Source organism: Rhipicephalus microplus, chromosome X (assembly GCF_043290135.1).
Source record: "Rhipicephalus microplus isolate Deutch F79 chromosome X, USDA_Rmic, whole genome shotgun sequence".
NCBI lineage: Eukaryota > Metazoa > Arthropoda > Arachnida > Ixodida > Ixodidae > Rhipicephalus > Rhipicephalus microplus.
Genome location: NC_134710.1, coordinates 234431364 through 234447197, shown reverse-complemented (window position 1 = coordinate 234447197; position 15834 = coordinate 234431364). Strand labels below are relative to the sequence as shown.

General features: G+C 43.6%; 2 protein-coding genes across 4 annotated transcripts in view; one reads left to right on the top strand and one right to left on the bottom strand.

Annotated features, from left to right (window-relative positions):
* Positions 1-426: 426 nt before the first annotated feature.
* Positions 427-4316, bottom strand: LOC119187775 (sterol carrier protein 2). Its single transcript, XM_037435852.2, has 2 exons — positions 4157-4316; positions 427-1750 (listed from the first exon to the last, which is right to left on the bottom strand). The coding sequence occupies exon 2, from the start codon at positions 1744-1746 to the stop codon at positions 526-528; it is 1221 nt and encodes a 406-aa protein (XP_037291749.2). The 5' UTR covers positions 1747-1750; positions 4157-4316; the 3' UTR covers positions 427-525.
* Positions 4317-4336: 20 nt separating this feature from the next.
* Positions 4337-15834, top strand: part of LOC119187776 (pseudouridylate synthase TRUB2, mitochondrial) — a 34026-nt gene continuing 22528 nt past the window's right edge. The window contains exons 1-4 of one of the 3 annotated variants that reach the window (XM_037435855.2): positions 4337-4436; positions 9086-9202; positions 9307-9387; positions 10444-10587. In XM_037435855.2, the coding sequence (XP_037291752.2) occupies positions 9097-9202; positions 9307-9387; positions 10444-10587 (331 nt within the window). In that variant the 5' untranslated portion in view covers positions 4337-4436; positions 9086-9096. Of the gene's footprint in view, positions 4437-4578; positions 4863-9085; positions 9203-9306; positions 9388-10443; positions 10588-15834 lie in introns of those variants that run through there. The other 2 variants (XM_037435853.2, XM_037435854.2) reach the window with 2 other exon arrangements.

The following is a 15834-nucleotide window of genomic DNA, read 5'->3' as shown; positions in this document are numbered from 1 at the left end:
CAGACGCCGCTATATGAACGTCTAAGCAACTGTAACGGAGTAACGTTGCCGTTACCGCGTAGAAAGCGTTACAGTCGAAGTAACGAATTACGTTCAGAAGTTACCAGAAAAAAGGTAACTTGTCAGCGGATACACGTTACTAATAACGATATGATGTCTATGACTGCCATTCACACCACTGCTCGTACTTGCGAGCCGAAGATATACGCGCAATGGAGGCGAGTTTACAAGTGCGCATTTTCTCTAGACTCATCGTTACAACATGATATCCAAGAACTTCAACCAACATAATACACTTGTTTGCTGCTGTGAATTAATGCAAACCCCGGCAGAGTGATGTAAAGCAAGCGCACAGACGCTGCAACTGTCACGAACGGCATGTTGGCTTGTGCCAGCAGCGGTTCTCGCGTGCATAGCAACCGTGGCAACAGTGTTAAAGCCTCTTTTATTGTGCTAGCGGACTGGGAGAGAACAGCCATGACCCAAGTATACCGTAGCGTATAGTATTTACACTGCAGGCAGCACTCAGAGTGCGGCTCTAGGAAAGCCGAGGCGGTACAAGGCGACCACGACTGCACCGCCAATGCCGATGTTGTGCTGCAGCGCGATGCGGGCGCCGGGCACCTGGCGCGGGCCAGCCACGCCACGCAGCTGCCAGCACAGCTCGGCACACTGCGCCAACCCCGTGGCACCGAGCGGGTGGCCCTTGGAGATAAGGCCTCCGCTCGGGTTCACCACGTACTTGCCGCCGTACGTGTTGTCGCCGCGGTCCACTAGCTCGGCCCCCTTGCCGACAGGGCAGAGACCGAGGGCCTCGTACGCCAGAAGCTCGTTGGCCGAGAAGCAGTCGTGCAGCTCGATCACTTGCACATCGTTGGGGGTGAGGCCCGCGCGCCGGAAAGCCTCCTGGGCTGCCTTGCGCGTCATGCTGAAGCCCACCATTTCGATGCACGAGTTGTCGGCAAATGCCGACGGCAGGTCGGTGGCCATCTGCATGCTTAGCACTTCAACTGCCTGCGCCTCGAGATGCAGCCGCCGCACCACGGCCTCGCTCACCAGGACGGCAGCCGCAGCGCCGTCTGACGTCGGGCAGCACTGCAGCTTGGTGAGAGGCCCGAACACCACGGGAGACTCGAGAATCTCCTCGAGCGTGTGCTCGTCGCGGAACTGCGAGTTCGGGTTGTGCACCGAGTGGCGGTGGTTCTTCTGGGCGATCTTCGCCAGGTGTTCGCGCGTGCTGCCGTACTTGGCCATGTGCTCCATCCCCGCAGCGCCGAACATCTGCGCGGCCATGGGTGCCGGCGCCAGGCCGTGAGTGGCAGCCAGCACCTTGGCGTGCTTCTCAACGGGGTTCGCGCGGTCGCGGTACTTGGAGGTGAGCGAGCCGCGGTCCATCTTCTCGAAGCCCAGCGCCAGCACCACGTCGGACAGGCCACCTTCGACCATCTGCTTGGCCAACAGCAGCGCCGTCGAGCCGGTCGAGCAGTTGTTGTTGACGTTGTAGACAGGGATGCCCGTCATTCCCATCTCGTAGAGGCAACGCTGGCCGCACGTCGAGTCTCCGTACACGTAGCCACAGCAGGCCTGCTGCACGTCGGCATACTCCATACCGCAGTCCTGCAGTGCCGCTGTCACGGCTTCCTTGGCCAGCACTGGGTAGTCACGCTTCTTGTCGCCCGGCTTGGCGAACTTGGTCATGCCCACGCCCACCACAAACACCCGGCGGCCGGTGCGCTCCGCTGCCATGTCCCTGAAAGGAGGTGCCCAAAAATAATGCGGCTGTCTCTTTCACAAGACATTTGAATATCGTCACCATTTTCAGCATACTTTTATGTCCCGCGCAGGACGAAGGCCTCTCTCCAGTTTACCGTACCTCGCGCGAGCCCTAATTTTACTTTCCTCGGCTACATCTGCCTTCTGTCGCTATCCATTCGTCCAAGCAGAAAGATTTATTGCCCAGACGGTACAGCAGCTTTTAATGATGCCAGTCTCGTGCTACTTCTCCGCACTGTCATTGAACGGACCATTATGAGAAGTTCTCCAGCGTATAGTTCACGACGGTTTCATTCGAACAAATAAAAAAAAATTGAAACTGCGCAACGAATACAACGCGGGAGTATGGAAAACGCAACGTCGCGGCCAACAAATCCAGGCCAGAACGTGCCGACCTAGATGCGGACCCGCCAGTCGAGTCCGTGCACTCGGCAACGGCTTCCTAGTTTCCCGGCCACCGCGGAAACGACACTTTTTTCGCTGCTTTCGATTTCTTCACTCAAGTGCGCATGGTCCGATGCACATGACTCCTCACCGTTTCACGTCCGCTCGGACGGGCTCCGCGTAGCGCGTGCTGTCGCTTATTTGTGTGTGCCCTTTGAAGACTAGAAAAGCGATGCCTTGGGCAAACATTTACAGTCGGCAAGTGATCCTCAAACAGAGCAACGCCGCAAGCTTCGGGGGCACACTTCGAGCTTATACTTGTGCACATATGGTCGTGGCGTCGGCGAAGTAGCGAGGACCTTTTAAGTACACACATGCGGCTTGCGCCCACACATGCGCACCATTATATACGCTCACACATACATACACATATAAACGGCTCATTTGGATCGAACAAAAATATCCATAACATCATCAACAAAAAAAAAAAATCAGTGAGAGCAAGACTACACATGTAATGAGGAAAGAGACACATAAAATGAATGAATTGAACACAAAATAAATTACATCTTGTCAACTTTGTTAGTGAACATTTATTACACCTCGGTATACAGTAATTGATAATTGTACCAAATCAAAAAGCTTGAGTGCGCACATATAAAATAATTAAACTTCTGAAGGCTACGGTCGGTACTTCGTTAGGTCCAGGTCGGTGCGAACTTCCTGCATGTTTCATGATGCATATTTTAAATGACAAGTTCTGTTATTTTTTTAAAGTCAACACTACCCGTTCGTTTCGTAACACAGAAAATACATTGTCTGCCTTTGTGCATGTGTGTCGTGTATGGCACAGCATGTGCGCTGTTGCTGTCCAATATCGGCGTGCAAAACGCTTACAGCTCACACCAACAGAGTTGTGTTTGGAAGACACAACTGCGAATAACTTTTACTTGTTGAGCACGCCAGTGCCGAGATAATCACGTTTCCTCGTGACTTGAGCACTTAGTCTCGGTCGTCTGTGAAAGTGAAAGTATCCACTGGCCTTGTAGGCTCAAAAACTTCGCCACGATCTAGATTTTCTTGCTTACAGAACACAGCATACCAAATCTTTTACGATACATAGGCACACATATCCTGTTGATAAGAGGCTCACAATAATAAACATTCTATATTCGTACGGAATGATATGATTCAGTATAATGATAGTCTGCATAGCCACAGGAAAGCAATGGCATCATTCTGGTCACAAAATGTTTCTTCGAGTAATGCTGAAGAGAAAAAAGAATGAGTCTTCCTAATAAATACCTTATTTTGCATGCAAGAGACACGCACCGAGAAAGGGGGAAGGCGCGCCGCAGCGTCATTTGCGCGTTTTCCTCGACAGACTGTTCAGTTCTCCTGACCGCTCGCTTGCGTCTGTCTGCCCTGGTAGCCAATTCCTCGCGAGCTAAAAACCACCGAACCTTCTTCCATGCGAGCCTTAGAACGCGATTACCACCGTAACGACGCCAATTTGATTTGCTTTCGCATACGCAAACAGAACACCGGGGTCAATGAATGACCAGGACTTGGAACCGTCCTGACACTGAAGTGACGAAGTCCCAACCGAAAGCTTATACGCGTTTCAAATCAGCGCAACGTAAAAGATCGCACAGCCAGGCCCTAGCTACTGGACGGACTATGTTCCAGCTGCCGAGAAGATAAACAATACAGCCGCGGGGGCCGCTTGAGCTTCATGCGTTTTCTTATTTTTATCGAGGCGAAACAAGCGCACGCTTGTGCCGCTTTTCATTCGGGTCGATGTCCTCTAACGCTCAATAACGCGCCGAAACAAGCGTAACGCACGCTAAATAAGACTGGGACAAAACAGGAGTCAGAAACACAAATAAACACAAGCGTTTGCAATCGGTAGTCGAAGTTTTGCCAGTCGTCGGCTGTGGTTTCTGATCCAACTTTAAAAGTTGCGCACGTCGATAACACGGTGGTATTTCGCACTCACCTCTCTGATGCTGCGCCACTGGATCTCAGCACTGGTGCTTAGTACGACTGTCGCTAACTTAACGCCCAATAATCGCAACGTTGACGCGAACGTCACCGCAGCCGTCCAGAGTTCGGAAATGGGGTTAGCGGAGGGTCCACTGCTTCCAGCACGGTGAGAGAGACCGAGTGAGCGATCGAGAAGAGGAACGTATTCAGTGGCACGGAGCGGAGAGGAGAAAAGCAGGCATAAAGGAGTTGAAAGAATGATCGAGAAAAAACAACAACAAAGCAAACAAATTGTAAGTATTAAGCGTTAGAAACGCATAAAGTTTATTATAAAAACTACACTACTTGTCGAAAGTGGCATTTTAAAGTAGAAGTTGAATACGTGAATAAGGCCTCAAACAAGCAAGCATACAAACATGGCGATTCACACCAGTTCGGCGTGCTCGGCGTGTGTGCGGCGCAGCGTTTGTCGTGTAACTTCTGTGTTGCCCTTCTCCGTGGTCGTGTGAGGTTTCTTTTTCTGGTCGCACTGTGTAGTATTAAGGGTGAAGTGTTGCTGCAAGCCAAAGTCGTCGACATCATGGCCAACGCGTCGCTGCAAACGGTGACGCACGCCGCGGAAGCTTTCCAAATGTTACGAGGCATTTTCTGCGTCTACAAGCCTGCGAATATTTCCTGCGCAGCTGTACGGCAAACTCTCATAGGAAATTTATGTCGGGGTATAAATTGATTTCCCTTATGATATTACGATGGCGCTTTCTAACGTTAGTGTTACAAGTACAGCCCGAATCATACTTGTCTGGAGTGGTCAAGCGTTCCGCTTTGGCAAGTGCTTTTTTTCTTTTTGCAACAAATAAATAAAACAAGCACTGACTAACGCCGCAGTGAAATCACCCATGATTATGCAATAGGCTAGGGACTTGCGCCTATGCGATAAACGAGTGGAAGAGTGAGACAGCTGCCGTCGACGCTGTTGTCGTTCGCTGCTGGCCACAGGAACACTTTAACAGACAAGTGCGATTCAGGCTGGTTGTACAGTCGCGCTAAATATTTTTTGCAACGCGCTGTCTGTACGCAAAATGGTGCAAACACTGCAAAGTGGCACCTAAATAGAAAAAAAAAATGGGCTGAACTCTCAGCGGTACCTTCTGAACCAGTTTAACGCTTGTCGGCTGCATTTTTCAGGCTTAGGGTCACTTTGACCACAGACAGCATGTGTCAACTCACATTGAACGTGACTGTGCATGTTATACATAGCGTGGTGCAAATTAAACATTGCACCATGCCGATTTCAAGTGTAGTTCAATGTGTCATGTTGCAAATCTTCGATCGAGCCAAAGTGCCGTGCTAGTCGACTTAAGATAAGCTGCTGAAGTACCCGTGCACAGGGCATTATTATCTATGTGTAATAGTGTACCACAAATAAGACATTATTGTTCGAAGGATAAACTTGTGCCAACCTACCATAAACTTTCTGGCAAACAGTTTTGAATAATGTTGCTGTTTGATGTGAAGCAAACTGTCAACATGTGTACACGGAGCAGTCTCCCTCATATTTTACATAGTTGCTTCATTTGACTTCCGCGTTATGTAACTGCATCTTGCTGGATGTTTGCAGTGGCTATCACACTGCTAAAGGTAAACTGATAACAATATATTTTAAGTGGATAGCAGACAAAATTTTTCTGTGTGAGGGAAAGTAGCACCGCATGATTAAATCCTTCATATAGAGCTGCAAAATAGCAGTGTATTGTTTGTAATTTTTGGTGCATAACCCAGGATTTCACTAGTGAAGTGTTTATCATGTTAGAAAGTTTAAATTCTTTGTTAAGAGAGATAAAAGCCTTCTGATGTGTACAAAAAAAAGCAAACAATACATGCTTTGTGCATGTCAAAGGTTCTCAATTCTTAATTATTGCGTACACCATGACATTGATATTTAATTTTTAGTAGTTCCATGGTTGCAAGTGGCACTAAACTGTAACACCTCTTTTAATATTCATTCACACTTCCCATTGGTTGTCCCACCTAAGCTTTTGTTCCTCAATTCGTCATTCAGATGGCCTACTATCCTTAAATTAACCATGGTGTATATAATACAAAAGTAATGCAGCTTTTTACTGCTAAATAGTAAAAATTAATACATGAACTATAAATAACACATAATTGAATTCTAGGTATATAAACGTCTGCTGCAAGAAAAAAATGCACCTAGCTGCACAAGTATTAGGATTAGCTGTAACAAACTGGCGACTTCAAGTAAACAAAATTAAGATATTTTGGTTTAAAAGAGCTTCAGTTTTATTTGCTCCAAACAACCTGCCTTTTTTAAGAAAATGTGCACAAATACCCTTTCTTAATTTGCCTTAAAGAGGTTTAGCAATACTTGTTTTAATATTTGTTGCCTAATTAAGTACGGCTACAAAACAGCAAAGGTGTAGGTGTAAAGAATGTAGGAATTTGAAGGGAGCATCACCACCTACGTTTTCATGCATTTTTCTCACCTTACCAAGGGTCTTCTCGCTGTAAGAGGGGTATTTTCGGTATGAATTAGTAATATACTACTGCAAAAAAATCATTTTACCCTTTAAAATTTCTTTTAACAGAGGATTAGGTGCCATCTTTGTACTATTGTTGGCAATACTTCCTCATCTTAAAGTTGATCATTTCAAAAGTCACTTTTGTACCCACAGCAGGTGTGTATCAAACCTTGATTGCTGCTTCAGAGCTGCCTGCTGCTCTAAGATGTGATGATGCAGTAGAGATTGCAAAGGAAAGCATGGAGGTACAAAGATGCCTTCCTGTAAATGTGGAAATAGCAGGAGTTGCTATGGAAGGTGTTCGTGTTGAAGCATGTCTGCTTTGCATTAGAGCCGGGCACCTAACATGAGCATAAATTGGCAGTTTTCGGTTGTGTTAATGAGCAGCCATGGTGCGAGAAGAAATATTGTCAAATTGTCTCCCTTTAAAGCCACCTCTAATTGAAGCTCATGATCGTGGGAGCAGTTCGTCAACATTGTGACCGTCCAAGCTATCAGTACTTGCTGTAGCGTGAAGTTTTTAGTTTTTGTCATGTGTTCAATTCCTCGAGCTGTCTTTGCGCTTGTTCAAAGTGTTGATGACGTTCATGGCTCAATGATGGTAAGCCTTTGTTTCAAGCTTGAGATGCTGAACAGTGAATGTATTGAAGTACTATCAATGACTGGCCAACAATACAAAGGCAAGGGCCCCTCAAAGGGTACATTTATGCCAGCAAATCACCTCATCCCTACTGTCCCTCTGCTTTTTCTTGATGTCCATATAAAGGCTTTTGCCTTGTTTAGACACATTAATTAGAACTAGCTGTCAAGAAAGCCAAGAAAAAGCTGTCTGCTAGTTCTAATTAATGTTGTGTCTATCAAAGTAAAATGAGCCCTTGAAAAATGAATCCCCTTCTTTTGCCTTGTTTAAGTACTTCATTACTGTTAAGCTTTTCAGTTTACTGGGTGAGCCTGTTAATTGTCAAATATTAATCATACCCATATCTATGGAAAACTAAACTGGGAAGTTCAGAATTTAGTGGTGTGAGATACATAAGGGAGGGAGGAATTTGGCACTGAGATGTTTGTGGCAAGGAATTGCAGACATTATTTTTATACTTTCTCAAATGACTTCTTTGGGCTGTGAATTGTCTTGATGTAATGCAGGACTGACAATATTGGCAGCTTGTTCATGTGGTCTACAACCAGGGTCAACACATTGCTGTCGAGTACCTGGAGCACGCACTCTTTTACCTGAGTGATATTTTTATAGGAACTATGTCTAGTTACTCAGGAATAGAGAGTAGGTGCATAAAATTTTTTCAGGCAAAATTTCTTCTGCATTTGTGTCCTGTCACTAAGTATGGGGCATAACAGCTGCTAGTTGAGTTTTGAGCACTTCTAATGCCACCCAAATAACTGGCCATGTACAAATATGCATGAGAAACTCTGCAAGACAACAATAATCATGAATTGCACTTCTCCCACTATTTTGTGGCAGACTTGACAAGGGAGGCACAAAGGGAAGTCAAGCCATTTCTGGTTTAAATTAACATAGATGTAAGGCATGTATACATTGAAACTAAGCTTGTGCAAATTAAAGGCCAGTCGTAACAATACAAAATTGAACCACTGGATATGATCACTCCAATCACATTGGTTTCAGATCAGTATAATGGTGAACGGTCCAGGAACAGTAGTGGGTTTAATCAGAAGTGAAAATAGCCTTGTACAGGAGCTTTTACGTGGACTATTATTCTTTTAAGACGGTTAAGCATCTGTAAAAACAGGCAGTGTCCATGATCTATTGGTGCAAGCTTTAAATGTAGTTTTCCAGCTGTGCTTTGAGTAAGTGCCAATAGGTTTTGATGTGATGTCAAGGTAAAAGTAATGAAAGTCTGGTGAGAAATGTTGGTTTGGGGTAGGTGTATGCTTGGAATGTAAATAGGACAGGGCCATGGATAAGGTTAGTATGAGTAAACACATTGAGCTATGTGCTCTTTGGGCATCAGACTTATGCTCCCCTCTGATTCACTGTTGCCCCTTGGACTGATTCAATCAAGTTTCTTGGCTTCTTTTGCACCTAGGCCATCAATTTCCTGAGGTACAGTGGTTCGCCTTGCAGACCCATTCTCAATTTCTTGGGGTACAAGGCAAGATGCCACATAACAGTGTCACCATGGCACAGTTCATCTTTGAGCCTGCAGCTAGTGGGCGAAGCCTACAATATCACAACTTCCACATCCTGCAGTTTTTCATGTGGAAACATGCAGCTTTTCTGAATTACAAAAATTCTTACTTTGCTTGAAAGTCTGTGATAGCCGACTGCTGTTATCTCTATTTGTTACTGTTTTGTATCTGCAGACCAAATTGTAGGCTGATATAAACTCTGATAAGTCACTGGTAATGCTGTTGCTTTTCAGACCTTAACGAGATGGAAGTGCGACCCCCGACAGACTTTGTCTCTATCGAAGGGTCTGTGTCTAATGGTGCACAACTTACTGTGAAGTCTTGCCCAAGTTTTGCAGACCACCCTCTGAGTAAGCACGCCTTGTGATCAATATTCGAGTTATTATTTGTTCTGTTATTACTTGTTCTGATAGTCATCTCTACCTCTTTCTTCTTCGTTCTCGCATTATTGTAGTTGTAGGCCCTAGGTACCAGCCTGAAGATTTTAAAATGGTCCATGGTATAAAACTTGGAAAATATACTTCTGGAGTGTTGTGTAAGTAGCCAGTCTTGAAGTCTCTTGCCCTCTTTTACTGCTACAGCTACCATAAACGTAGGTTGCTCCTATACAAATATAGTCATTCAAGCATTAAGCTCAGCCAGTGCAAAGATAGTGTGGCATAATGTGAATGGCAGACGAGGAGGTTCAATATTTTAACCCTTTTGTTTCACTTTTGCTAACAAAAAATATTATGCTATTATTGCATGAGTTGTAATATTGCTAGTTTTTAAATGCTGTCTGTTTTCGCTTTGCATTACATTTCAATATTGATTCTAGTTTGATACTTGGGCTTGTACATACTGTTGTTATCCAGTATTGATAGTTGTGCTCTTTATTTTGCTGTATCATAACAATGTTATCTATTACATAATAAACTAGCTTTCATTCAAAATGTACTTTGTATTATGTCACTGGACATTTGAATTTATTCTATGGTGCTACTGTAGTCTGTGCTATTAATAAGTTTGTAAAGTTTTGTAGACCCCCCTTTGTGCTCTTTAGAAAGAGTGCAGAAAAAGTTAGTTGCTGGTGTGTCTTAAACTGCTTGACATTGTTGGTACTGGACTAGGACTGAACTTTGTTTTTTATGACTTGCATGCAGGCACTAGGTGCACGTGCTTTTCATATGGACAGCAGCACCAGATCACACAGCCTAGTTTTGCAAAGGAAGCACATCTTGCTAGAACAGTTGCATGTTTACAATTTCCTTGACCCAGTATTTGTCACAATGTCCATGATCTTATGGTCTGGGTCAGGAGTGGGATTTCGGCATGCATTGGACATTTGATTGGACAGATGCTCCTGCCAGCTGTGACCATATGTATGTGTTTGAATACTGCCGTGAATTTGGCAGCATTTGACTTGCTACGTTCAGACAAGGATAACGCATTAAACAAGTGTGCACCTGTTCATGCTTAGAGTACTAGTGTTTTATTTTAGTCTTAACCCAAATGGTTGGCATGAGCAAACCTTGTAGAAAGCTGAAACAGTTGGTAACACTATCTGGCTAGCACTTGGTGTCTATTAAAAGTGTAGTATGTTTTATTTCAGTAATGAGGGTCAATGGAGGCTACCACAAGATCAAAAAGCTTTGCGATTCCAACCAACTTCGTACTTATGAGCTCCGAGGAGAGTTTGGAAAGGCATCAGATACGCACACACCACTTTCAAAGATTGTTGAGAAAGCAACATATCGTAAGTCACAACATCCTCTTTAAGCATATACAAAGAATTTCAGTGCTAAATACATTAAGCATTTGCAACGGTTTATTGTCTGCACTTTCTCTTGTAGGTGGCAGGCTTTGAAAATGCTTTTTTTTTGAAGAACTTGCAGCACAACTTTAGCCAACTACAACAAAATTTTGCACAATGTATAAATTATAGTTTCAGTTACGTATACAGCACTTTCATTACGAAATTTAGGTTTTCTTTGCAAGTATATGTGCCATGAGAAGCTTCCAAAATAAATGTTTTACCAATACGGAAAGAAAATGAAAAATGCTGCCCTTAACATTTGCTGAAAATGTTGGAGAGCATGAACTCTGTTGAAAACAAGAGGGAGGCATGGGGCATAACCTCTAAGCTGATGTGGCATTTATATGCTGGAAGTCTCAAAGGTCATTGTGCGAGATTTATGTCATATCTGCTAAGCACCAGGTACAACCATAGTCATCACAGATTGTTAAGTGCGTTAGACATTTATGAGCCCTGCAACATTACCATTGCTGCTGCAGAAGTACACAATACTTATTTATAGTCAGTTCACCTCAAGTGGTATCGTAAAGAACTAGAAGCATGCTATGGTAGTGGCATATGTAGCATATATTATCTTGCCCTCCCAGGAATGTTATATTAAAATATGATGTTAGTGATTGAAACACTTTCTTAATCTTGCAGTTTTTCCTTGCCTACGGTATGTTTTGGTATTTATTAGATTATTCAAACAGGTCAATAAGACAGTTGAATCCAACTTTTTTTGAACAAAACACATTTTAACCATTTTGAAAATATTTTCTTTGCTATACTTGCACAAAAACAATGGGATATTGGGGATCTTGTTTCTGAATTACCTGCACTCTACAGCAATTACCTGCATCTACAGCCTCTTTGATAAAGCTTTAGTCATAAAAACTTTGTATAAGCCACAAGTAAGGATATAAATGGGTTAAAAGTAGATCCAACAAATTTTGTTATTGATCTCATTAGTGTATCACACGTGCTTATATTCTGTTTTGAACCTCTGATGTTTTTCCATGCGTGGAACGTTCAAAGGTGATTGTCTTGCACAGAGGTAGAGAAAAAGATTATTTACGAATCAGCTGCTAAACAATCTCATTTTAGCTAATTTCTTTTGTAGATACTTGGAAACAGTTGTTATTTGTCAGGTGTCGGCTTTCTAGTATCAAAATTTCAACGTGTTCAAACTACATATATGTTTATTTTGTAACACTATCCTATGCCTGTTATGAAGCCAATACCTTGCACAAATGACTCTACATTTCTCACCACCTGTGGCTGCTGAAGGATAACCAATCACGAAACTAAAACATTAATAGAAAATTACAGAAATAACTGTGTTTTGTGTAAGTTCATACACTTAGCTTTGTTGATAAAGCAACCATGACAACAAATTTTTTAGCTTGAAATATATATACAAATTAGTACCACACACTTCCAACAGCACGATTTCATTGATTCAGTACTGCAGAACATTTAATTTGGATATTTTCTATTTCAAGCCTGATCGATAAGCATTCTGGGGACACCGAGTGATGTTGAAAATAACTGGCAGCCCTGGAAATGGTTTTCTCGGTTAATAAAAGCCAGTCTTGAAGGCTGTGCATTTTTGCTCTGCATGCACCAGAAACAATTGTAGGAATTCGAAATATGTTATACAGCTCGTGCATCGTTTTGTTTTGGCATATGCTTCGCAATACTTTTATGGAACTTATTGCAGACCAAATAGTAGAGAAACACCTTTGCTGCATCACTGGTCGCCAGAGTACATGGAGCAAGACAGAATTTCAGATCAGCAGTGGTCGTTTCCTGATATGGCACAGCCATGCGAAAATGGCAATCGCTTCCAGTGGGGTAGGATTAGGCAGCGATTTCAAATGCCAAAAAATTTGAGAGATATGCCGAAAGGCTTGTTTTGTGTGTGTGTGCATGCGTGCGTGCGTGCATGCGTGCGCGCGCGCAATGATATTGGACCCTGTGCTCTCAGTTGGACTAGAACATTTTAGATTGTCTGCAAACGTCCCACCATTTGCTGATTACCGGGTCACTGGCAATGTGAAACTGAGTAGTGGCTGGGATGGTGGCACGGAGCGTAACACGAGAAATACAGAACTATGATTGCATTAGGCATATAGACTTTATTTGACTGTTAATGTTATTTTTTTGGTGTGGTGTAACCACGATGATGTCGCCTTCTTAAAATGTCCTTCAGAAAGCATTCTTGGAGGACAAAATATTTGTCTAAGACATCGCAGTTAAATGAAATGTCACAATACATCGCTACTAATGTCTAGTCACTCTTTATTCTGTAGATGCTGTTGTTTGTGCCCAAATAATGGACATACAAAAACTATATGTTGAAAACAGTTAGATGGAATGTCTACCAACCTGCTAAACCTGGCATTGCCAGGGAATTCGGACATACCTGGAAAGTCAGGAAATTGTCATGGAATTCTCGAAAAACCATCTTGGCTCATGGAAACTGACAGACGGCAGTTTCTTTGACCATCATGGAAACAGTCATGATATTTTATCAAAGCTTATGAAGTGGCTTCTTCGTCTGCACTCACAGTAAACCGCTAAGCATACGTAAGCGTAAAAGAATGGCAGTGCATAACTGTTGCTTCAACAGATCACACAGCATCGCTCACTTTTCATGCAGCATGTTTTTCAGACCAATAGATTTGTGCTTGTTGTGTTTCCTTCCAGGGGCGTTGGCAGAAATTGTTTTTTGAGGTGGGAAGGTTGGAGGGTTAAACCATACTTTACATATGCATTTGCATGTGTGTGTGTGTGTATAAATGCAAACAAAATTGAAAACATTCAGGGGTGGGGATGCCCAGTGTTGTACATGCTACCGGAAAAAAGTAACTAAATATGTTACTTGTTGCTGAAACAAAAAAGTAATGCGTTACCGCCCTTACGTTACATGCACAAAAAGGTAACGCATTATCATTATCGACAAAAAGTAGCTGTCGTTACCACTGCTGTTACTCCGCAATGATAAGTTTCAATCAATGTGTTTTTATTGCAGGAATCCACAATGGTAAACTTTAAATCTCAAATTTGTTTCACATAAAACGACTAAGCCATACCCAAAATGCTCAATTAATGAGTACTATTTATACAAACTTTAATGCACCGGACTTTATCAACGAATGTTGTAGTAGCTTAAGGATGCCTGCAGAGTTACATGTGATAGCTTTTGTCTGTGATACATGGTGAAGCTATTTTTCTCTGTGTGACATTATATGCAATATTATATTCAGTCATCCATGCTATCCGCAAAGAAAGCGTCAGTGAACTGAAGAAATTTACAGTAATTGGGCTTTCTCGGGTTCGAACAGCACCTCCAGTGTAGATCATTGAAATCGAAAGTGTTGGTCTTGGGCCTTAGGCATCCGAAATTGCCCGCCACAAGCCAGTAGGAAATCACGGAGGTCTGAATTGGCGTCGTTTTTTTTGGGGGGAGGGGGGCAGCGAGAAACATTCGCACATTTGTGACACTAGATGTCTCTTGGTCCGCAGCTGTTGCGTTTTGGCCACCAAAGGTCATGCGCAGTCTTTACGTACTCGGTAAAGTGGTCCTTTACTTACTTTGTAAGGTGAAAGACCACTTTGATGGCGGGCTTGTACTAGCAAAATAGATATGTAACAGTAAAGAAATGCTTTAACGGACCAGTCAGGGAAATAAAAATCGGTGCATAAACATTTTTTGTTCTCATTAACCTGTATATTTAGCACAAAAATTTGTGAGTGTAAGTCAGGGTGTTCAAAGTGAGCTTTGCTCACTCAGAAGTTCATTTACCAGAAACGTAGCTGCCTTTGCAGAGAGAAAAAAGGAAAATTTGTTTTCAAAACGAAGTTGATAATTCTTGTCAACTTTGTAGCAACTGCTGGGCAGCAACTATCACAAAATTTTGTTTATGAATACATTTTTCAAAAGCACTTTTCTTTACTCTACAAGTTTCAGAATGTTATTTTACTTTTTGTTGTGCATACATTTCATACACAAAATGTTTTCTTTGTGATGGTGACATTTATGTACTATATCATCGTGAACTGTTGGGAATAACGGATAATGAAATTTGTACCCCCCACTTGATTGTGTTCAATATTTTCTGCCTCCTAAATTAGGCTCTAAAAAAAACTTCTTTTCGAAATACCGGGTGGTACCGTATAAACCGGACTATAGGTCAAGTGGGAATATAGGTCGACTCCCCAAGTTCTGGTCACCAAAAAAGAAAAAAGGAAAAAATTGCCCAAGGACGTTTATTTGCGAATTGGGCGCACCACACCCCGATCGTCGGAGCTCCCCTCAACCACCATCGCAACTGTTCCTATTCGTCAGACGAAGCACCACTGTCTTCTGAAGACGAGAGTTGGTCGTTGGCCGCCTCCCACAGTGCGTTGTCTTCCGTGCCATGCAGCGAGTTGCTGATGGAACATTTCTTAACAGCATTTTCCACCGTGGAATCTGGCAAGGAACGCCAGGCGGAAAGCACCCAGCCACAAACAGTCGCAAGCGGAGGCTTCTGTAGGCAGCCCGTCGGTGTCTTTGGGTTGTCGTCGGACATCCACTTTTGGTACTCCAGCCGCACTCGGTCCTTGAACGGCTTGTTTAGCACAACGTCGATTGGTTTGAGGGTGGACGTCATACCACAGGTATCACGGCGAGATCCGTGTTTTCATTGCCTAGTGCGCGCTTCACAGCGTCGGTTAAGTGACCACAAAACGCATCTAACACCAGCATGCTGCAAAGACGCAGCAGTGCACCTGGCTGACAATTCCAGACTACCGTATTTACTCGATTCTACCGCGCCCTCGATTGTAACGCGCACCCGATTTCCACCGCGAAAAAAAAAAAAAACGTAAGACATCGATTGCAACGCGCACCCATTTTTTTTTGCTGGCCCGCACGATCACACCATTCGAAAAAACGATTCCTTTCGGGATTGTCTTCCATTTAAATATGAGGTATGGGCGAAGCTTGTGCCCATCTGACGTGTAACAGAGCATTGCCGTCACTGTAGTTTTACCGTGGACCGATGTCAGCACGCGAACTTGCTTCGCCCCCTTCTTCTCGACAGTTGTGGTGCCAGGCATGTCGAAGTAAAGAGGCGTCTGATCGGCATTCCAGATTTGCCCAAGCAGGTAGCCGTTGTTGCGCCGCAAGTTTAGGACGAACCTCTGAAAACTGTAAAG

Coding starts and splice junctions, on each gene's coding strand:
- LOC119187775 (XM_037435852.2), bottom strand. CDS start 1,746: ATGGCAGCGGAGCGCACCGGCCGCCGGGTGTTTGTGGTGGGCGTGGGC.